The sequence below is a fragment of the Pituophis catenifer genome, unplaced genomic scaffold (assembly GCF_029215685.1).
Source record: "Pituophis catenifer annectens isolate HBS135680 unplaced genomic scaffold, rPitCat1.0.hap2 SCAF_1, whole genome shotgun sequence".
NCBI classification, from domain to species: domain Eukaryota; kingdom Metazoa; phylum Chordata; class Lepidosauria; order Squamata; family Colubridae; genus Pituophis; species Pituophis catenifer.
Genome location: NW_027256881.1, coordinates 27,281,091 through 27,305,948, shown reverse-complemented (window position 1 = coordinate 27,305,948; position 24,858 = coordinate 27,281,091). Strand labels below are relative to the sequence as shown.

The window sequence follows — 24,858 nt, the reverse complement described above, 5'->3', positions numbered from 1 at the left end:
AAATGACTGTGGGGTTAGCATTTGCCATTTGTAATATTTAGATTTGCATTGCATTTATTATTTTTAAATATGCAGCTAGAATAATAGAATGTACCTTTTGAGTTCATTAAGATAATCTGAGATTTAATATAGTTTGAAGAAAGCAGTGGAATTTACTCCCCACTGAGTTTGCCCGAGGTTGGTGCTGAACATTTTATGTAAATTAATGTTTATTTAGAAGTGTAATTGATAGAGCGATGGTATCTCATGCTTCAGACAGCAATCCTCCTTTTGAAAGGTTGACTGACTGAAATCTGGTTTAAAGATAAAGAACTATAAGAGAAAGGAGAGATTTTGAAGCCACCCACCCACAGTTAAGAAATGAGGATCGCAAAAGGTTAAGCCAGTTCATCCCCACTATTCTACAATGTACTGAATTTCAATCAAATTTAAATACTTGCATATATACCGTGTTTCCCCGAAAATAAGACCTTGTCTTATATTTTTTTGAACCCTGAAATAAGTGCTTGGCCTTATTGCCATGTGCTCAAAAGCCCGATTGGGCTTATTATCAGGAGATGTCTTATTTTGGGGGAAAACAGGGTATTAGTGTTGAAGTACTGAAGACTTGAACAAATCTGTGTCCCCTTTTTTGGATAATGAGTATCTAGCTGTCTTGACTATACATTAATACAGGTCAATGGCATCATGATTGCAAAAATCTCCATCTTTTACAAAATGGTGGACAACAGCAAAATACAAATATGTGCAAAAATTTTCCTATAATGCACAGTCAAGGAACTAGGTCTTACAGATCAAGGCAAAAGACATATCCTGTTGACTTCCTGTAATGGGAGGAAAAAACATTTTTAAGGAAATTCCTCTTGTGCCTGCCCATGAACTCTGACAGCCTTCTGGAGCATTTCCTGTGTAAAATTTGGAATAAATACTAAAATAAGTTTTATACCTCAGAATATAGACAAGGCTTGCAGAAAAAGTGGAAACACGATACTACAGTGGAATTCAATTTGCCTAGTCCCAACATTTTAAATTGCTTTCTTACTATTTTCATATAGTTGCTTGAGTAATGTATCTAAATAAGACTGAAAAAAATTGTAACTAGGTGCTTCAAGGTAGATAAAGTGGCATGTCCATCTCCCATGGGGCATCTTTTGTGTCTTCCAGTCTTTTGCTTAATCTTGTTGACGTGGTCAATACTTTGATTCCCACAATAGCATTTGAAAGCAATAATCCTTTGCTGCCATTGCCAATGATTTGTTTCTTTTGAGATTTTCCTTCTTGTGGAGATTTCACTAGGGCTTCATATATTATGAACTTTCCTTAAATGCTTCTAATCCTTTTTTGTAGACACAGAGGCACTAGCAATCACCCCATGGTTTTCCAACAGATGTCTTAAATTGATATGGATATGTTCCAAATGTAGGAACCTTTTGACAGCAACTATTGCGTAGTGGCTAGGAAACAGAATTGTTACAGAAGGCCAAGCAGTTAATGAACACAGGTATTCCTCAACTTAAAACCATTCATTTAGTGACCATCCAACAGGATTCAAAAAAATGACTTATGAGCATTTTTCACACTTACAACCATAGTACAACGTGATCAAAATTACAAAATTACAAGAGCCATGGTGGTACAGTGGTTAGAATGCAGTACTGCAGGGCTAACTCACTGCTCTCTCCAGGAGTTCGATCCTGAGTGGCTCAAGGTTGACTCAGCCTTCCATCCTTCCGAGGTGGGTAAAATGAAGACCCAGATTGTTGGGTGCAATATGCTGACTTTGTAAACTGCTTAGAGAGGGCTGTAAAGCACTATAAAGTGGTATATAAATCTAAGTGCTACTGCTATTCCCACAGTCACATAATCAAAATTCAGCTGCTTGGCAATGGGCTCCTATTTATGACAGTTGCAGTGTCCTAGGATCATGTGATTATCTTTTGCGACCTTCTAACAAGCAAAGTCCATGAGGAGGCCAGATTCACTTAACAACCGCTGTTGCTAACGTAACAATTGCAGTGGTTCACTCAACAACTGTGGCAAGAAAGGTTGTAAAATGGCGCAGAATTTACTTAACAACTGTCTTGCTTAGCAATGGAAATTTTGGACTCCGTTGTGGTTGTACTTGAAAGACCACTTGTAGTTTATTTCCAAGAAACCACTACTGTGTTATCTGAGAGCAAGGACCGTACAAAAAGTTTGAAATTGTTTTCTATCCCTGGAATCCATGTATTTTTCTAAAGTTCTTACTCTCTGTAAGGCAGACTTTATGGCTTTTCCATTTGTGTAGTGCTTTTGCTTCCTTTACATAGCAATGAATGAGTCGTGCCCTAAATCACATGAAATATCATAAGTCACAATACGGTTAACACACTTGTTGAGCTTGCATAAATGATCTCTAAGTAAAACACAGTTGTGTTTGATCAAAAGATCTCATGTATATATATATATATATATATATATATATATATATATATATATATATATATATATATATATATATATATATACATACACACACACACACACACACACACACACACACACACACACACACAACCTCATTTCTAGTTCATGGAGAAAGCATTACTACAACCATCACTACCATGAGCAGAGATTTTTTAACAGCCGTTGATAAAAGTATCTGCAGAGGTCACTTCCAAAACTACAGAGTCACACAAAAACCCTGACCTATCTGATAAAACAGCAGGGAGCAAAGTTATCAGAGAGGAATAGAACTTGCCTGGTTTCTAAATCAATTGATTGGGCTCTTTTTATCTAAAATAACAGACATTATAAGATAGGCAAAAAAGATCCAGATAAGGAAGAGAACTGAAGCAGTCTTGAATCCAGATCAGATTGGTGAGAGGAGAGAGGCCAGGTTCAAACTCCTGCTCTCCCTCCACAACAATCAATGAAAGCCTCTGACGTGGTCCCAGGATGGGGGTGGGGGAGGGGTTGAAGCTAGATGAACTTTGAAACCTCAGAGTTTATTTTGTGATTATCATTAACTTTGTAAACCAGTGTCTATTGATCAAGGCTCAGATTGGAAGTGACAAAGTTTGAATAGTTTAGAGGAAAGAAAAACAGCTGAGATGGAGGGGGGTGGAGGAAGAGAGAGAGGGAGGGGGGGAGAAAAGATGATGGAAAGGGGTGAGAAACGGGGTTGATCCCTTCAAATCTCGTTGTAATAAATGGCCTTGATTGATAGCTGTCTCATTGCTATGACAATCAGAAGACTGATGCAGAAATGATATGGAAAGGAAAAGATGTATAAATGAACACACATAGAAGATAAACCTGAATCTCAAGTGATCCCTCTATACTTTGTTCAATGGAAGCTAAGGGACCGAGGAACTACAGTTTGGAAGAAGAAACTGAACAGAGATATGATAAGAAAAGGCTAAAAGCAATAGCTTAGGAGGAGAAAGATAACTGCCTGGGAGAGAAAATGACGAGAAATAGAATTGATTAATTCTAGAAAATGCACAATAAAAAGCAGGTCGTATTTTGAAGAAGATAGGCCTTTGGCTGAAGATCTCAAGAAGTATCTGTACTTGTATCACCTTTTATATTTGAAAAATGTTTCATATTGTGCTTTCTTTTTCAACAACAAAGGCTATCAAAAAGCCAAAGAAAGGATAATTAGCTTCCTTAAGATCACACACAGTGTACAATAGAACCCAACCTTTCCAGATCTTTCTTGCTGTATAGTGGCTATAAGGAATTTCAGGATTTCTCAGAAATTGATCAATGATTTTTGATTCTTCATAAGACAACTTGATTATCTCCTCTGTGAATGGTTTCACAGGCACACACACACATTCTTGCATATGTATGAGGGGGGTAGAGCAGAAATTCAATTTTTTTTACTACCGGTTCTGTGGGCGTGGTTTGGTGGCTTGGTGGGCATAGCAAGGGAAGGATACTGCAAAATCTCCCTTCCCTCCCCACTCCTGGGGGAAGGATACTGCCAAATCCCCATTCCCACCCCACTCTGGGGCTAGCCAGAGGTGGTATTTGCCGATTCAGCGAACTACTCAAAATTTCTGCTACCGGTTCTCCAGAACCTGTCAGAACCTGCTGGATTTCACCCCTGGGATAGAGGTTACAGACAGACAGACAGACACACACACACACACACAAACATACACTTTCTTGCATATAGAGAGAGAGGAGGGTAGAGGTTTAAAAGCACAACTTTTAAAAATTCCCATCATGTCCCTACCCACTATCAAAATGTCCCTGAGTCTTTATATAGCAACACCATCAGATATTCTGGGAAGAAACACTCAGTTAGCTAAGGTTATTTTCTCTCAATGCTGTTCTGCACATTTTAAAAGCCATTTTAGTATAATTCTTAGCCATGTATAAACTGGCATGCCAATACCTCGCTTACTGAAAGAGGAAACCAATCACCTTAACAAAGGCAGTAAATATGCCAGACAGATTTCCCTACAGCTTCCATTCCAGAAGCTGGGGTGGGGTGGGGTGGAGGAGGGCAGTGCTGCATGGAAGGCAGCATAAATATAGTGATGGCAAGAGAAACAACAACTTTGGGGTCCACAAGAACTGGTAATGCCACGAGACTCACCCTTACCACTGAGCTTTGAAAAAAAACTGTTTCTGTAGGTTAGCATTAGAGGTCCCCGCGCCCCACCCCTTTTTTTTTTCCCAATTGTGTCTGATTCTCGGAGAATCTGGAGAATTTGCTGCAGTTTTCCTGGCAAGGTTTTTCAGAAGAGGTTTGCCGTTGCCTCTTTCCTAGAAAGTGACTGGTCCAAAGTCATCCAGTGGCTTTGTGCCTAAGATGGGGCTAAAACTCAAGGTTTCCTGGTTTCTAGGTGTTATATACTTATTCCATAGGGCTATGCTATCTGGTCTGCAAAAATCCAGACAAGCACCGGATTGAGGTGTTCCATCTCTTTGCTACATGGTCATTAGTTATCCACATTTTTGCAACCCAGACTTTGTAGACCAAGCACAGAACCCCAATAGAAGACAACAGCAACATAAATGGACTAAGGGAGGTAAAAGCTACTGCTCTCAATTGAACCATGCCTAACTCAGTGGCAGTGGAATGCAAAACAAGTAAGAGACTCTTGGCCTGTGCATAGTTGATAGCATTCAGTTTAAGGGCTGGAACTTCGAATTTACTCCTCTCCACATATTCTTTAAATTCTTTGATAATGTTTTCTAAAATGGGTCATTCTCTTAATGTACCTTTGACGTCATTTCAAAGGCTCCCACACCCACTTCAGCTAGGATGCTGTTTTAAAACATTTAAAGGGAATTTCTAAAAAGAAAGTATGGGAAAGGCAGTTCTTTCAATAAAGGATGGGAGAATAGAGGTTAGAGAAACTAAAAAAGCTGGGGAAAGACTACCAAAAGCTTAGCCGGGAGGTGTAAATTCTGAAGCTCCCTTTAACTATGGAGATTAAGAGTTTCCATTTACAAGTAAGAGTCTGCTTTCTTGAAGAACAGGGGGGAAAAGCCCTTCTGGATCTAGACAGGATCTATCAAAACATTCCAAGAAGATCACAAAAGAAGGCATGAAGGGAGAGCTATTCCCTGTTGGTTCCAAGCCTTTCCTACCCAAAAACATATTATCCCTGAACAAGAACATTATATTCAGCAATCATAGCTAAAAATAGGATGGTTTTTATCATGATCATTTTTCATGTATCCCAAAAAAAAAAGATGCAAGGGAATGTAGGAACATAAGTTATTCCTATCCTCCACCATTCATTGTCAAACAGCCAGCACACTTCTCAACTATCTGCCTATTTGGGACACAGAATTTGCCGGATGTCCACATCCACGTATAGAATAAAGTATCTTCATGTAAGAAATGACAACATTTTTGCAGTTACCAATCTTACAGTGTCATATATCACTTTGGGTGAAGTATTTTTTTCCCTGTTATCCTAAGAGAAATATACATTTTTTCCACCGAGCAGCAGTAAGCATTGCTCATTTGACCTGAGAGCCCCCTCCCATTTTTTTTTCATCACGGATGAATGTACTGGATCACAGCATGGGTCCATACACCAGGTTTAGTTTCCTGTGTTTTTTTTTAAATTAGATTTATATGCCGCCCTTCTCCGGAGACTCAGGGCAGCTTACAATGTGTTAAGCAATAGCCTTCATACTTTTGTATATTTTATACAAAGTCATCTTATTGCCCCCACAAACTGGGTCCTCAATTTACCTACCTTAGAAAGGATGGAAGGCTGAGTCAACCTTGAGCCTGGTGAGTTTCGAACTTGCAGTAATTGCAGACAGCTGAATGTTAATAACAGGCTTTTAGTCTGTTGAGCTATCCAGGCTAATTGTTACCAATTTCCAACATTTAGTTTGAGCTACAGCCTAGTAGGATGTATCCGCTCTCAAATCTACTTTCAATGTCAAGGTTTAACTCTTGAAACTGAAAAGTCAATGTAAATAAAACTAAAGGTGTCACAGTATGGACACCTTTCACCAATAAGCCATTTATTTCTTTCACCAATAAGCCATTTATTCAAGCAACGTATGAAACCAAAGGAAGAATACATGTCCCAGCACCCTCTCCTTTTATAGATGGAGACTTACTGTGTACTCATTAGCAGTTTACTTTTAAGCCTCCTAGGTGAAAGGATGCTAATGAAGCAGGACTCGGAACAGTTGGCAACCAAGTATTAAATCTGGCTGGCACCTTGATCTCAAACGTCCACACTTGGTTCCATAAAGGTTAAGGTTCAACTGGTCATTAACACTGAAGGAACCAAGCCCTGCTATTAGCACAGTGTTAAAATCCCTCCCATTGTCTTCTGGTTTATGGCAAAAGGCTGAAGCCATATAAATGTCACAATCCATGGAAATACAAGCTACAGGAGCCACTGCTCCCCTGCTGCTCATAGAATGGCTATAGGAGTTCACCAACAGTGAAAAAAAAAAAAAAAGAGCAGAAACCTTCAGGGAAATGCAGAGGGAAGACTCCGCTTAACAAACAGGAGAAATGTGGTTTTAAAAAAAATATTCAAGCCCCTGAGAAGAAGGTCATCACTTGCCTAGCTTTCCAATCTATCCCATTTAAATTGTTTTGGAAGCATGAAACTTACCATGAAAGCTACACATTTGACAACTTTGTATGCCATAATACTCTATCTGTGATGATTGGGAACAGAGGATAAAACACACAGAAACACACACACATGGCATTGGAAGAAAGCAATGGCAAACTACTTCGGTATTATTCCCAAAGCGGTTGATTCATAAGGAATCACTCTCAACTCAAAGGAGATTTTTCCCTGTACAATATTAATGTAATATTAACTCCCGCAAAACATGTGGACTTCATTGTTAATGTTATCTCTGTAGGGTTACTGCTTAGGAACGACTATGTTGTATGGTTTTAAACTATGATTTTGAAATGCCTGGTAATCTGGGGAGTACGTTTGCCTCTTGAATAGCAACAGAACATGAATGAATGAAAAGAGGGTAACTAAAAAGCTCTTGAATGTTTCTGAAAGTCAGTTGGTGTATTTAATCGTGTATTGGAATAGGAATAGGGAGAATTAAAGATTCTTCCTGGATAATTTATCAGACAAGTCCACTTTTTTCCAGACCAAACCATCTCAAAAACTTGACATTGCTGAAATAAAACTGAATAAGGAAATTCTATAAAGGAAGATGGGTCAGAAAACTAATGTGACTAAACTCAGCTGGTGCTGTCGAGTGCCTGAACCAGATAGACAGCAATTCCTTATTTCTTATGAGACACTGTTCTTGTCTAACATTAAGATTAATGTTCTTCCTTGAAAGTTATAGTTCTCAAGATCCTGACTCCTGATGTCAATTGATACAAACTACTAACTTTTTCCAAACTTTAGCCACCTACCAGAAGGTCAGGTTATCTGAATCACCTCTATACCATATACATATCAATGTAACCCGTTTAAAATGGGTTATGTTTGATTAACATATCACTGGTTTCTTACAGTTCTTCATCTCACAGCCTTACAATAATTCTAGGCATCTAATTATTTAGTTATCTAAAACAATGATTCTAGGCATGCTGTTGGGCTAATTTATTTAATGGAGTGTTATGAGGGATAAATAAGCCAGGGGATATGACATGCTGTTTACACTATAAAAATGAAATTATGAATTAGAAACTTTTGAATCTTTTGACAAATAATAAATTCAGCAAACTCAAAAGTGCAGATTAGAAGTAAATAAATTAGTTTATCCAACATGTTTGGTGTTAGATTTGTCAACCTTATATACTGTTGCCCTTCCAATATAATGAAAAAATGCCCCCAATCTAAACCAACTCTGTCCTCCCAATCTCCCAATCCTCCCAATTCAGTCAGAACTGAAGAAGCTTCTTGGATGAGAAGCAAAATGTCTTCAAAGAAAAACAAAGTCTAGTTGTGCTTTGAAAGAGCCCCTTTGGGACAACCATGACCTGGATGACTAAGAATCTCTAAAGACACTCCCAATATGAAGTTTTTTTTTAAAAAAAATATTTTTTTAAAAAAATGTTACATTACAACTGCTGTTGGAGGATGATAGGAGTATAGTCCAACCCATCCAAAAAGCAACAGACTGATTAAAAGGAAAAATGCAAAAAAGAAAAAGTCAGGGAGGGAAAAGAATAAGCAAATTACATCATTACATTACAGAAAAGAGTTGTGCTTATGGTAGAGGGGGATATTTTCTTTGGGATAATTAATCTTATATGTACAGAAAGAGATTCCATGCATAGTGATTCTTTTCCAACTTTTCTATTCATTTGCAATCAGGCTTCAAGGCCCCTTTATACGTAACTACAAAATTTATCTGTTGAACTGGCAAACTAATGTATATTTTCATCATGATGCCTTAAGACAATTTTTGGGAAAAATAAACTGACATGTTAAATGAAAGTATTTTTCTCCACATATTTCCTGCACTGGACTTTCTGAAATCTTAGGAGAAGTGCTTTGCGTCTTTCATTCAACATAGCTGCTATATTCTTTCATTTTTCCTGTCTTCTTTGTTGACATGCTCCGTGCGATATCTTGCAGAAGGCTTTAGTAACTGAAAAATATAGTGATGCTTATAGCAGTTCAAGGAGAATGAAACTGTGATTGTTTTTGTAATTCTGGTCTACCTGGAGTCACCAAAAAGTCCAAGATGTTTTTTTAAAAAAATATACTGTTCAATAAAGTATCTTTTAAATCAGATGAATATATCTTGTCTTCACTCTAGCTATTACTTTTTGGAAAGCATGTTCTTCACCTGGAAAAAAAAATGTTACCCTGTTCTAAGGTAATTCTTAATTTGGAAATCATAACATTTAAAATAGCACATTTTCCCAGTGATAGGTGGCCAGGTAGCAATTTGCACAATATACAGTCCACACTTTTCATGTACTTAAAATACCAACACTCTGGTACTATTTTCACATTAAGAATCTTTGCTTTATTCACTGCTGCAGTCATTGCTACTACAGTTAAAATACTAAAAGATCATTTCTACTTCCTTTACACTGCATGACTCTAGTACAATGTTAAATTATATCCTTTCCTTCAGCAGATGCACTGGATTAAGAAACTATTTAGCTAATTATGCCATTATTTGTAGTGGCTTAAATGCAGTCAAAACACACAAACCATACACTGATACATGTTAACAATACAAGAAAACAATTGATACATCGATTTTTAAAAAGAGCATCAAAGCAAAATTGGCAATATAGAAGCCCTCTCTGGCACTCGCTCAACAGCTGTCTAACAACTTTGACATCAATACACAGTGGAAAGCCAAATGGGCTGCTGAATGCCCAGATACAGGCAGTTACATAGATGACCCTACACCAAGGGTGCCAGGTTTTGACCTTCCTCACTAGCATTGGTCAACTCTGAACAGGATCCATACCCAACATGGTGTCTGCCAGGACTCACTGTTTAAGTGGGCTTGTCTCCACCCCTCAGTGTGACTGTGGTGCTCCTCGACAAAATATCCATCACATTGTGTCCGAATGTCCATCAAGAGCTTGCATCAGCCCAATGTCTGATTTTTTTCAACATGGACCACCCTGTCCTTGGATGGCTGCAGTGGCGAAATTCACTTACCTTCCCTACCGGTTCGCCAATGTGTGCATGCACGCACGCTCTGCTCGCACGTGCCATCGTCTGCGCATGCGCAAAGCCTTCTGTGCAGAGGCTTAAAATGTTACAAAAAAGTGACATCATAATGTCCACATGGGTGGGCGGAGCCTCCTGCAGCCGCCGCTACTGGTTCGCCCGAGCCAGATAGAACCAGCTGAATTTCATCACTGGATGGCTGGGTGGACTGTACATCAACATTTGAACTACTGTAAGTCCATGTACTTGCCATATGCTAAATATATAAATAAATGGCAATATGCACACATAAACCAAAAGACATTCAAAAACTATTGTTTGACAATATTTTTGAATAGCGCCCATTTACTGCCTAATTTGAAACCATACATTTCACAAGGTAAGAAAGAATATTTCCTTCGTGCACAATTGTAATTCTGAAGATGAGGATTTTGAAAAATCACTGACAAATTCCGACTATATGGAATGTTCCAATGGGACCAGCCTTATTTAAATGTATGGATTTAACATTTAAATAACATTTTGTATCTGTAGCGATTCTCAGTCATTCAGGTCATGGTTGTCTCAAAGGTGCTTTTTTTTCTGGAGGCAACTGGACTTTTTAGTTTTTTTTCCTTTGAAGACTTTTAGCTGTGCAATTTGGGATGAACAGCACTCGAACAATTTGGGAGTATGAATAGATTTCCAGAAAAAATGCAGACTACAGGAACCATTAGCACTACTGTCGATCAGAAAGGTCGGCGGTTCGGCGGTTCGAATCCCTAGTACAGGTGTCCTGCGTGAGCAGGGGGTTGGACTAGATGACCTCCAAGGTTCCTTCCAACTCTGTTACTGTTACTGTTGCTCAGGTGACCCTGAGGATGCAAATAAACATCCAAGCGGCCTCAACTACTCTCTAAAAGGATGCAAATGATCAGCTGTCTGCAAGGACTATAAACCCTTCCATTCCCCACCATCCAGTCAGAAGTGAAGAAGCTTCTTGGACAAGAAGTGAAATGTCTTCAAAAGAAAAAACAAGAAAGTCCAGTTGCCTCCTGAAAAAAAAAAAGCACCTTTGGTCTTGTATCTTCCTTGATTTGCTTTGTATTGTTTGCTTCTGGTGCAGTTTTGCTTTCACTTATTAGGTTTTAAAAAGTTGGACAACTGCAAAAAAAAAGGGGGAGGAGAGGAACATTTGCAGCAGAAAGCAATTGAGCTTGGTTTACATTATCTGCAAGGCTGGACATTCCTAAAAGAAACAATTTCCAACCGGTAACCCAGTAATACAGAAAACCACTTGTTTGCAAACAAGCAAAAATAGAGCTGGGCGTGTAGTGCTAAGGATCTAAGGATATATAAAACAGAAGTATAAACAGTTGGAATCTCTGAGGGATATTGTATGTGGGACAATTCATTTATTTGCTGTATTGTATTTATTTGCTTGTTTTTATGGGTTGCTCAATTCCTAAACAACTCTGGACAGTTTACAATATATATAAAATATCTGTATGATAAATCACTTTTTTAAAAATCTAAAATTCAAATCAAAAGGCACATGTATCAACATTAAAAATTAATTTTTGAACCACATGTTTTTGTAAGATACACTTCTCTATATGTTGAATGTTATTCCCTACAATTGGAAATAAATTCATACATTGATCTAAAGTAGGCTATATGCAGGTAGTAGTCCTCAACTTACAGGAGTTCACTTAGTGACTGTTTGAAGTTACAACAGCACTGAAAATGTGAGTTACGACCATTCTTCATGCTTATGACCGTTTCAGCATCCCCATGGTTACATTTGGATGCTTGACAACTGACTCAGCTGACATTGATGACTGTTGCAGTGTCCTGGGATCATGTGATCCCCTTTTGGGACCTTCTTCCAAGCAAAGTCAATGGGGAATTTAACAACTGCAGTGATTCACTTAACAAACATGGCAAGAAAGGTTGTAAAATGTAAAATGGGGCAAATTTCTTAACAAATTTCTTAACAAATTTCTCTTAACAAATTTCTCATTCAGCAACATAAATTTTGGACTCAATTGTGGTCGTAAGTTGAGGACTACCTATATACATGATCTGAACTGGGCCTGTTTTACCCTACTTTGGAATGCTAGGAAAAGAGGACTAAAATGAGGCAGCACCTCTAGCAGATACAAAATGTATCCTTTAGTCACTGAATGACTCAGAAGCCCCAAATAGCTGGGATTAATAATTAGATCTCCAAGAAAAAAGATAACACCATGAAGCAAATTCAAAACTTTATCGAATACTTTTCATGTTAAGGATTTTTTAAACCTTCTCTTTGTTTTTTTCTTTTGATAAAGTACTTGCGGGAGGGGGGGCTGATGTCAGAGAGAAGCATCTGTATAAACTGAGCAGTACCTGAGAACAAGTCATGTCCAAGTTCATGAAGCCATTGCTCCAGCATCAAGGGATCATGTGAGATGGACTGAGTCCTCCATGGTCATTCAGCAAGATTTAAATCAGGGTGAGAAATTAGTTTTCCCAAAGGGCCATATGAGAAACTGGAACTGTTGTGGAGGATTGCTGCCGCACTCCACCCACCCACTGCCACTGCCCCTCCCCCACCACCTCAGGCTGGACAGAGACAGCCAAAGGGTTAGAAATGACCCACTGATCCTAAAATGCTCAGATCTGATTTAGATTGTGGTGCTAATAGATACTGAAACTGAACATTCTGGTTCATTATATATATATAAAAATCTGAGGAAGATAATCTCAAATTTAATCTGACCTAACAATGCAGTCTTCAAGGAACAGACAGACCAAATTCTATCCCGAATGAAATTCTCATTATCATCGATAAATCTCTTAAAATGGAAATACTTCATAAAATTGCAAAATAGTATCAGTCCCATCTAAATAAAATTCCATTTAAATCTTCCCATAAAAACAAATCCCTAATTTTTCTTCTCTTCTCCTTAAATCCTTACTGAAGAAAAACCTATGATCTTATTTACAAGTAACACCTCTGCCTGGCTGCCCAGGGGCTCCTAGTGTTTCATTTAAATATGTATAAGTGAGGAAGAAAGGGAGGCTTTTCCACAGAAATTTCCCTATTCTTCTCAGCTTGCAAAAGCAAACACACCGTGTGTAACTTTTGCAAAGCTCAGCCTCATTTGCAGACCAACATAGTGCCCCTGTCACAACAAAAGACAATTTGCCAGTATAGATGTGATACAGGTCTCTGTGCTGGGTGTGAATGGAAAATTTGACCCACTAATTACATCACACAGCAGAGTACAAAGTCACATACATTGCCTGCTGTTTAGAGACAGAACAAGTAATAAAATGAGAAGGAACAAAACCTTCAAATGAAGTTCAATTCCTGGTGATTTTGTAGAAAACAGCTATGTAGTTTACTTGGTAGCAAAATAGAAATGATTTGTCTTCAGAGACTGTTTTTCACTTTCCAACTTAGCCTACAATTGTAGTATTCCTTGAAAATCTTCCGTTGAAAAACCAGATTGATTCTTCCTATTGCATTTGTTTCAGAACCCAAATCTCATCAGAGCTGAATTTCATTGTGCTAAACGCAGCTCTTAATTTCTACATCTAAGTCTCCAACACTATCAGCAACTTTGGGCAAGAATTGCTCAACACAAAGAACAGCATATTAGATCAAATCAAAGGCTTATCTAAACCAGCATCCTGTCCCGGCGATAACCAACCAGATGTTTCTTAAGTAGGAAATGAACTAATTATATCTCCCCACCACCCCCAATGTTTATGTTCCCCACTACCTAGTATTGTGCTGCTCTGATCTCTAAAAGACCAGCCACCTATAACACCGGCCTGACTAAAAGCTGAAATTGTAGTTTAGTGTCACTCAGACTACTGTAAAGTTCTCCAATCCACTATCTAAAAATTTAATTGAGAGAGAAGATTCAAAGAAAAGCTGGCCCAGACACACACACCCTTCATCCCAATTTACAGCATGTGTACTTTCAAAGGGTTCACCTTAAGAGGCCAACTGTGATTTCCATTTGGCACCTATCAACATTATCTTTTCTTGCCTCGGTAGGCATGCCAGATTTAAGCAACTTCAGTATGGTTTAATTCCTGACAATGTACGCTTCTTTATACTGGGTTTTACTAAGCTGCCAGATTGTTTCTGCCTTTATTTCAAAATTATGATTTTATATTGACCTATTCTGTAAATCATTCTAATTCCTTCTCCTACTGACAAATAAAATAAAAACATTTAGGAACATTAACTTAATTAAATGAATCAAATCTTTTTTTAAAAAAATAAGATAAATGTAACAGAAGTTTAGTGCAATTGGTTTATTGATGTAAAAACAGACTTATGTAAAGATCAAAAGGGTCACAAGGAAAATGAGAGCTGAATTTTTCACGCTTTTCCACCCTTTAGAATTATTGCCTCCAATCAATAATCATTTTGTCTCAATTTTAGGTTCTTAATTTTGTTCCATTTCTAGAGGAGGGCATGGAGAGAAGAAAAAAAATCCCTCAGCTAAATTGATTTGGACATATATAAAACTAACACTCAAAGGATGGCTCAACTGAACTCACATCAAATGCCAGTGTGGTCTAGTGGTCAGAATAACTGGCCAATTTCGGGAAACTAAGATTCAACTTTTCACCTTCTGATGAAAAACTTTGGTTAAACCTGAACCACCCATAGCCATTTCTAACCAACCCTTTAGGGTTATTGTAATGTTTTTAACAAGCAGGAAGGCAGTTAATTATCTTGTCTCCTGACCTTAAAAGAGGAGCAGAAGAAAAGCAAACTAATAGGAAAGCTGACTGCATCATCACAAGAAAGTATTTCTAGAAGCCTATCCCATTCTGTTGGCCTCAGGTTGGAAAAGGATTATGGGACTCAAAGTCCAATATATCTGAAAGGCTGGGAAATACTACCTTATATAGGATGGTAACTTAATCAAACCAATGATGTTAAAATCCTCACTTCCTTTTTCTTTCTCCTCACTTCCTTCTCTCCTTCTCTATGAATGGGAGCAGAAACATTACTAAATACTTGAACCACGGAAGAGAGGAAGAAGGGGAGGAGGGAGGGGAGAGAAGGAGGGAGGGAGGAAGAAAGAGAGAGAGAGAGAGAGAGAGGTGAAAAGGCATGGTGATTGGTTCATTTTTTGGCCTTAGTGATAATAAATTGCAAGTCTATAAAGTGAAAGTCCAGGAGGATTTCAGTGTTTTATGCAATAACCGTACTACACTAGTAAAGCAAAAGTGTTAAAAATGCTACTCATATTAATTAAATACGACAAAGATAAAGTATGCTACAAATTTGCTATGTAGTGTTATGAGGTTTTCAAACTTGCTTAGGCTATGGATCCTGTTAATTAAAAAATAAAATTCCTGAAATTCTGATCAAGGGGCAAACCTCTAGTGATAGAAAATGGGCAATAAAATGAAATTTATTTATTAATCGAATTAATCAAAAATCAAATTTATCAATCAAACTTGTGCTCATTCTAATCAAGGTATGCATATTTATACACTGAAGTTATCTGAATCGTACAGATTCACCCCAAAACTTCCATTTCATCTTTTTCAGGGGAGTGGGGCAAGGAGGCAGAGCCGGGACAGGTTGACTTTGCAGACGGCAGGATACGCATTCACCCAAAGACGGCCATAGCTGTATGGCTAAGGCATTTTCCGAGGGAAAAATTGTGGCAATCATTTTCACCCTGCCACTGCCTATCTTTCAGGCTCTTTCAGAGTGATGTCACATCCTGAGCCACTAAAACTGTGAGAGTGAAGCTTTTGAATGTCAGATGACAAGTCCCACTATACCTTGACCATCCTTGGCTGCATCTGAGTGAACTATCCTTTTCTCCTTTACTCTTTCATGGAACGCTAGGATTCTGCAGAACATAGTTTGAAAACCCTGTTGTAATTTGTGTATACTTCCTGGTCCTTGTAGACCATGGGCTAATTTAAACTTCACTAATTTACATTTACTCCCTCTGTTCTAGAATTGTGTTTAATCAACAAGCGAATCTTGATAAGTCTGAACTGAAACCACAGTAAAATAACTCAACTCATAACTAAAGAATGTTGGAATTAGATTACAACAAGATTTCACAGGTATCATGTGTATGTGTGTGTGTGAAATCTATATATATATTGAATTTTGTTTTCTTTTCTTTTCGTAGGTCTTTATGTATATTTCTCTTTAGCCAGGTTCTTCCTACGTAAACCAAGATTTTTATGCAGCTCTAGTTCAGTGAAATCCCAAGACTAAGTCTCCCAATGGGCAGCAGGCAGCTTGCTGGCTGCTGGAAAAAAAAAGCCTAGAAACTAGAGGATTGGGATTTCACTGAACTAGGGCTGCATAAAAATCTTGGTTTACGTAGGAAGAACCTGGCTAAAGAGAAATACATATTGAATTTTATATATATAATGTTCTTGCAAAATACTAGGAGGTACACGCCCTTACAAAATACTAAGCACATCATACCAAGTAATGGATTGCTTAAAATCCTCATTTTATTTTTTCCAGAAACCTATACCTGTGGCCAGCTTCTTCTAAGAAGGTTCTTATACACACCCTATTCAGTTTTTCAAACATCAATAGAATGAACTTCTACAGAAAAACATACCATTGTGTATCGACATTATATATGGTCAAAAGACAGGTAAAGAAACACACAGAACATGGCTGACTGGGAGATTAGAATGGCAGCGCTTCCAACAGTCCATAGGTTACCAATTTATCACTGAATGTGTAAGTATAATAATTTCAAATTTATTTTTTTAAAGGATTCCTTGGCAAATATACATGAAGCACTTTAACTCCTTTACAGCTGAACAGGCAGGAATAATTTTGCTCACAAGAGACAGTAGTACCCTTCTGCATATCTTCCAAAGCATGGTTTCTCAGCCTTGATTAGCTGAGGCATTCTGGGATTTGAAGTCTACATCTCTTAAAGTTGCCAAGGTTGAGAAACTCTGTCCCAAAGGATATGCCTTTCTCAAAACAACCTGCAACATTTGTAGAGCTAACAAAGTATATTGTACAGGTTAGTACTTTGAGCCTTAATTGTTTAATCCATATGAACTAAAGCTTTTAAGTTACGATTTTTATGCAATACACTTTTAATAGTAGATTAAAAATTGCTTAATGTTGCAAAGACCTCAAAGGTTAGCCAACGCCCTCCTTCTGCATCAAATGATACGAAGTAATAAATATAGCCATGACTCTTTTGTTGCTTGTACCCTAAGCTAAGCATATAGTAGGTCTTTTTCAGTTCAGAATTATAGGATGGAGGAAGATCATGGGGACAACAAGGCATAACCAGAAACAATTCCCAACGTATTCATAAGGACTTCCTCCCAGACCCAGTGTGACAGGACTGCAATTGCGATGGAATGAAGCTAATAGGAAGCAGTTCATCAATGGAGAAAATTATAGAGTAAAAACAAGAACTACGTGGAATTGGAAGTTACAGAATTTCCCGGACTTTAATCTCAGGTGCACTTTTTAAAATGCACCTGAGATCACCATACTGTTGATTCTTGGCTTCCGTTAAAAGACCCATTTAATATTTATGTTATTGGGACCAATATTACTGGCTTCTAAAGCTGATGAAGAAGAAATTGTAAATACTATCTCCCTGAGTTCTTTGGTTTATGATAGCTGCTAAATGAATTCCCATTCAAGGAAGTAAGAGAATTGTCACATGATATTTCTGGAAAAAGGATCCTCAAAAGACTACCTCACTGGCAAAATGTGAAAAATGCATTTTGTTGATAATCTATGTATGCTAAATTGCTAAATTCACTGATGAGCTGCCTAGGATTTCTTATATTTTAAAATTTTATCAATGTCATGCAATCCATCCCAGATTGAAAATAATACGACCTTTCTCGGTGTGATAAAGTTTAGAAGATTCATTCTTACCTATGTTGGTGTGCCTTGAAGCTCCTGGAGTACTCCGATTCTGAAGGTTGTGGAGCATCGGGCTATCAAAGGGAGATGAAGTCCAGCTAGTACCCAATTCTGGGGTCATATAACTTGCTGGATATGGACTGGAATAGGAGCCACTGAAACTCCGAGCATACTGGTCCCTGCTGTTGGCCGAGATACTAAGAGAGCTGCTATAAGCAGATGCTTCTCTGGAAGTAGTTGCTGGGATGGGGGTGCTGGTAGCAAAGGAGAACCTTGGGGATACTGATGGATGAGAAGATCCAGGGTTGTAAGCAACACTCTCAGCTCCAGGCTGAGTCCAAATGGAGTGGCTGGAGACTGGGCTGCCTTGCTGGGATGAACCACTTCCTTGGAGGTAAGGCAGGCTGGGGATCATGGTAGTGACTCTTGTGGTGGGTATGTAGACAGGAGAAGCAGCAGCTGTGGTGTGCATAAAACTGCTGGTCCCTTCATATGCTGGTGGGCCATGGTTGGCTGCCATTGCTAAACTTTGGTACATGTCTGAAGGTGCAGACTGGGCCTTGATTTGCAACCCAACCACACAGACAAGTTATCTCCAGAGATCCAAGTTTGAAGGCAAGTATGAAGTCACCTTCCTCCACAAAGGGCAGGATGGACCGTGCAGTTCCAATTCAGATCCAGCGAAGATGGTTTCCAATCCAGGAAAAATCCCTAACAGAACTGCCTAGATACCACTTTAGATCTTTCCTGTCTAACCTGAGCCATCAGGACTGGCAGAATCTTCGGATCTTCAGTTCACACCTACAACAGAGGCAAAATTAAAATGAGATTGTATACGGAATGAAAAAGAGAAAAAGAAAGCAGAAAGGCCTCCCCATTAAAAGTCTTTTAAGTAAGGTTGGGGAAGAGGTTAGAGATAGATACAGGTAGTCCTCAATTTACGACCACAATTGAGCCCAAACTTTCAGTTGTTAAGTGAGACATTTATTAAGTGACTTTACAACCTTCCTTGCCCCGGTTTTTAAATGAGTCACTGCAATTGTCAAGTTAGTGACTAGGTTGTTACGTGAATCTGCCTTCCCCATTGACTTAGAAGGTCACAAAAGGTGATCATAAGACCCTGGGGTGCTGCAATCATCATAAATATGAGTCAGTTGCCAAGCTGCAACAGTCGTAAGTCACTTTTTTCAGTGCCGTTGTAACTCTGAACAGTCACTAAATGAACTGTTGTAAGTTGAGGACTACCTGTACTTCTTAACCAAATGCTTCTTCTGAAATCAATCCTTTTCCTTCAGATAACTTACTCCTTTTGTTTAAGTTAAACCCAAGGCTATTATTTGATCAAATCACATTAAGGAGATTCAAAATCTGGATTTGAATGAGGAAATGTGAAGTGGAATTTTGAAGGAGCTGAGATCCTAGGAACTACACAGACACAATCATGCAGTTAATCAGCTCCAATCCTTATTAGCTTCTAAACTAAGGTCAATTTTTTCTGCCTGCTAAGCAGAGAGGAAGGGAAAATCGAAAGACAGGAGTGATAGTAAAATCTTATTCATGCAGGAAAATGAAAAATGTTGGGCATAAGGATGAGTAATGGAGAAGTCAGTTGTATACTACTGTTGGGTTTTTCCCCCATTTGGTGCCTTCCAGATATGCTGGACTACAACTCCCAGAAATCCTAGGTTACGTGAATAAATAAACCTCAGAAGAAGTTCAATGTTTTCTGGAAGTTAGAATAATGGAAATAAATTCTACAAATGATTGATCAGTAGTGCTTTCTTCTTCAAAAAATATTTTTAGTTCCAAATTTGAAAATATCTCCGAGATTCAAAATACAGGAATTTACACCATAAATATAGGTTCCAGTGGTTTAAGACTGTGACCATGATCTGGATTTCTGCAAAACCATATTCAGGAATAATTTACAGGATTAATTACTGCATGAAAATGCTTGCAACATATACACACAGCAGCATTAATTTTCACACACACACATATCAATGTAAGTTCCCACCAAATGAATTCATAAACAGCTAAAAATATCAGAATAGGAAGAAATGTTTGTGCCTGCAAAAACCGAAGGAAATGCAGCCTTTCAACACAGCCTTTTCCCATTTGAAACTTGCTAGATGTATTGGATTTCAACTAAAAAAAATATTCAGTTAATAATATTCCTATCTAGAGAGCAGCAGGTTGGGGAAGGCTGTTCTGACTCTGTTGATTCAGGAACAAAGTGAGCTTATTCATTTCCAGATGAGAACAAGACTTGCTCTTCCAGTTGTCTTGATAAATTATTAGAAAACTTTTATGTCTCAATGTAAATTGAGGCTGGCCCAGGTTAACAAAACGCAAAAATGTTTTGCTGATTATACATTCAGTTGCACATCCCCCAAATTTTAGCATTTAGCATTTTGGCAAGAACACTCCTGACATACAATCTATATGACCATGAGGGTTGACTATGCTGTTGCCTAGCACTTAATGGTCTGTGGCTACTCTAAGTAAATGATGAAGAACAGAAAGAATTGAGTGTGTTTACAAGCATCAGTTAACTTTGCATGTAAAGATACATTGCAAAGATACACACACATACGCCCCCACCCCATTGTCACCAAGTGGAATTTTCTAAATAAGACAAAAAATGGCAATACTTCACTTCCATCAGAGCTGCCATTACAGGGTTATTAAAAAACTGTCCCTAATCTTAGTGAGTACGCAACTATTAGATCTCAGGTCTATTCTTAACTTAAATCCTACACACACACACCAAATTTATGCCCTCTGGAGATACTGAAGTGCAATTCTCATCATTCTGATCTATCCCGGCCATTCAGCCATAAAAGTCTATTTGTGATCTGTTTTCTAATCACTCTTGTGTGTGACGGTTTTATATAAAAGAATGGTTAAAACAGCCATAGCCAGTTTAACCATTTAAAAATACTACTTTAAAGCAAGTCAGTTGTTGCTTATGGACTGCATTCACACAATATACAGGTTAACAAAACAAAATGTATGCACTCACATACATACTATGCGAAAGCAAATATTTGCATAACGTAATTGCCTGTTTTATATAACCATGCTAAAACAACAGCTGAGTTCTGACAACACAACTGCATCATAAAATGCTTAATCCTGTTTTAGTATAGTCTTGAGCGAATCCACATATAATATGGTTTTGAGATCAAACCCGAGAGAGAAAAAATGCAAGAGAAAACTCAAATGTACATTGAGCAGTATGTCTACCTGGTGACCTATAAATCAAATGTATACAGGCAGACTTTGGCCATTCTGTGCCAAAGAGTCTCAGAAGTTTCTCTTCTGTTCCTTACTTCCTTTTTACAAGACAAACTCATGGCTTTACAAAAGGACCTATGATCAAGAAACTGACTGAGCTGTGCATACATTGCGGATTTGGACAAAATTCCTACTCACCCAACAACAGAAGCTAGAGTGAGTGAGATTCAGGGTCTACCAGCCTCCTACATGCACCAATGCACGTTCCAGCTAAACTACTAAAACCTCTGCTTCTGGAGACCCCAGGTTGCATCATGTTCAATCGGTGCTTATTGTCATCCTTCTCCAGATCTTTCCTTTCCCCATCGTCTTCTAGACCCCAGCAGATCCAGATCAGTTTAAGCAACCTGGGCTGGCAAGACTAGAAGGTGAAGCAAAAAGCAGAGATTAAAGTTAAGAAGAGGCTGGGAAACCTTTCACCATCGCATTTGTGTGCGGGAAGGGGTGCTCTCCATCAAGGATTGGAGAGGAGATCTAGGATTACATGGCTCTACAAAGAATTGTCCAAGAATTGTTTTCCGTTCATAGAGCCATCCTGCGCTGGCCTCGTCTGAGGGTGATCCTGCTGCATTTAATGAGTCTTACACTCCGGGAAGTAGGCCTAGGCCTTCAGGGCTCACTAGTTTTTCCATGGAAAGGGGTCTGTTTTGAAGAACAGGCTTACTAACCTCTCACTTTTTCTCTTGGCTATGCACTAGGACATCGGCGCTTTTTCTAAAAGTGAAATGTGGATAGATGGAGTTGCCCACAGAGCTGTATTCCAGCTGCGGATTTTTAAGTGTGAATTCGGATTGCCGCCTCCTCTCCCCCTCCCGTCTCTTTCCATCGCATCCCACTCTTCAATGCCTCAAGCGAAACCATATTCATCAGTCTCTGAGGGAGGGAGGGAGAGAAAGAGAGAGAGAGAGAGAGAGAGAGAGAGAGAGAGAGAGAGAGAGAGAGAGAGAAAGAAAGAAAGAAAGAAAGAAAGAAAGAAAGAGAAAGAAAGAAAGAAAGAAAGAAAGAAAGAAAGAAAGAAAGAAAGAAAGAAAGAAAGAAAGAAATTCAAAAAGTGAAATTAAGGAAAGAAGTGCGAAAGAAAACTGTTGAAAGAAATCTCGGAAGAACTAGAAAAAGCTCATGTCCCCTCCCCCGCAGTTTCTAATTTATTTCCAGTGAAATAAAAATCACTTAACCCAACTGCCTAAAAATCATTTTAATATCAATTACTAACATATTACTATCACTATATTTTTTTCAAAGTTATTTGAGAAAATATGTCTATTGTTATATTCAAGTGAAATCATTTGATAACAAGCAAGCAAATCTTAAATGGCATAGGGGATACATATAAAGCAATTGTTCAAGAGAAGTTGGAAAAACATATGAAAAATATTATCTATAAAACAAAATAGTTGTTTTTAGGCAGTATTTGCACTGCCTAAATACTTTCACACATTTCTACAAAATAGTCACATATGGGCACAATTCACTGACACAGTTTACCTACTTCCTACCTAATATGTATTAATTTTCCATCAAAATCAATGGACTTGAAAGTGATTTCTACTAGATAATGGAATTCAATTAATTCAAAATATAGATCTAAAGAATGCAAATATGAACCTTTAACACTAATTTCATTATCTCTTTGTTATAATAGAGAAAAAGAATTAATATCTTTAAAGTAAAATCGAAGTAGCATAAAGATACCAGAATTACACCAAAAGGCATTATTTCCACCCATCATTTTCTAGAAATATTTACATGAAGATGCGCAATCATTTTATTGATATACTTTCAAAGCAGATTTGAAGAGAAATAAGAGTGTGTTAATATTTGAAACTATTGCAAATAGAAATAACCAATTGTAATAAGTAGTTGAAACAGATCCACTGTTTCTGTCTGGCCATTTTTACCTGCTCAGGTTAAAATAATATATTCCTTCCCTATACTGTTTTAAAATAATCACAACAGAAGAAAGGACGCGGTAGAATAATAAGAATAAGAATTCGGCATAGTACATTCACCCATTCTGAAAGGGGCAATATAAAAAAAACTGGAGGCCTATATTTGTAATCTCTCCTCCTGTTTTTTAACGTTTCTAATCTTTTCTCAACTCCTTTTGAAAACCAGAATTCTGTTGTTTTTGAACCAAAGAATATACTACGGGCCTGCAGATTTTCTCTGAAAAAACCCCCCGCCATTCTCTTAGGAAAAAAACAAACGGAGTGGGTTTCAGTAGATGAGTCCCCTTTTAATTGGGATAAACGGGAAAGAAAAGTAATTTTTATCCCCAAATATCTTGCAGGCTTGAAGTAATCAATGCCAGAAAAGGAACAAGAGTAATAACTCTACCCAAAGAAAGTTCGGCGCTCTTTCTTCTTGCCAATTTAGCGCAAAAAGAAATCGAATTCAGATCGGTGAAATTTAAAAAAACCTCTTTGCCTTGCTTTGACTTCTGTGAACGCTGCTTCAAAAACAACCCACGCTATTAATTAAAACAAAATGATTTCTACCCCTAAAATCCGGAATACACAATATAGGATTCCCGCCAGGAAGATTTACCAAAACTATCGGGAAAGTCATATTTCGTGCGTTATTATTACAGTCTTATTTTTCACGTTCGATAAATAAAGGGATGTTGAACGCTACGCCCAATCCTTTTTTTTTTCCCCTTCTAAAACTACATTCGTTACGATTTCTTATGCTGGTAGAGAAAGGGTTTGTTTTCGAGATGTCTGTACCCAGAAACTGTACCCACCAATGAAGGAAGGAGCGATGCCAGAGGAACAAGAGAGAGAGAGAGAGAGAGAGAGGAAAACTCGGGCGAGCACATCTGCGTGGCTCGCTCCAAATCGGGGCTCCCTTCACTCCAGCGGAATGAAACGAGGAAAAAGAAGAAAACCCACTCGCGATCTGAGGGGGGAAAATAAGTCGCCTTGCGACGTTTCTCCCGGGGAACGGTCGCTCGGACCAGAACTTCGGACAAACTTCGGAAAGAAAGAATAAAGCGACGAAAAAAGGGGCTGCCAAAGGCGCGTTGGAGTTCCGGAATTAGAAAGGAACCGAGAGAATCAACTTCAAGTTTTTTCCCCGCACAGCCAAACCGACCGACCTGCTTTCAAAAACGCCTCCGCTCGCCGCTGCGCGATTTGCTGGCTCGGCAGTGAGCCCGAGCGAAGCCTTGGAAAGGGGCGCCTGTCAGAAAGCAGGGAGCGGCGCAAGTTACGGTGGGAGGAATCGGCCGGTTGGTCTTGCGCGTCCGCCCGCCCGCCCGCCGCCACCTCTTAGGCCACACGGAGACGCCGGGAGCGAAAGCGGCCCCGCCCGTCCAGGCCGGGCCTCCTGGGTGCCCCGGGGCGAGGAGCCGAGTCCGCCTTTGCCTCCTTCCTCTGCAAAGCCTGCCTTGGACGGCCGGGGAGCGGGCACGATGAGGCGGGTGAGCTGCCTGGCCCGCCTCGCTCCCGGTGACGCCGCCGCCGCCGCAGCCTCTGCCGCTCTGACTCTGGGCAGCCACGGATGGGGACGCTTTGCTTTCCCTCCCCGGCTTTTCTCTTTCTCTCACCCTCCCCACCCCCC

At 38.9% G+C, this 24,858-nt stretch overlaps 1 protein-coding gene across 3 annotated transcripts in view; it reads right to left on the bottom strand.

Annotated features, from left to right (window-relative positions):
• GATA4 (GATA binding protein 4) overlaps positions 1 to 24,511 on the bottom strand; it is a 54,580-nt gene extending 30,069 nt beyond the window's left edge. The window contains exons 1-3 of one of the 3 annotated variants that reach the window (XM_070947367.1): positions 24,395 to 24,511; positions 21,436 to 21,658; positions 18,010 to 18,798 (exon numbers count right to left, since the gene is read on the bottom strand). In XM_070947367.1, the coding sequence (XP_070803468.1) occupies positions 18,010 to 18,535 (526 nt within the window). In that variant the 5' untranslated portion in view covers positions 18,536 to 18,798; positions 21,436 to 21,658; positions 24,395 to 24,511. Of the gene's footprint in view, positions 1 to 18,009; positions 18,799 to 21,435; positions 21,659 to 21,965; positions 22,009 to 24,394 lie in introns of those variants that run through there. The other 2 variants (XM_070947375.1, XM_070947383.1) reach the window with 2 other exon arrangements.
• Between the last annotated feature and the right edge of the window lie 347 nt (positions 24,512 to 24,858).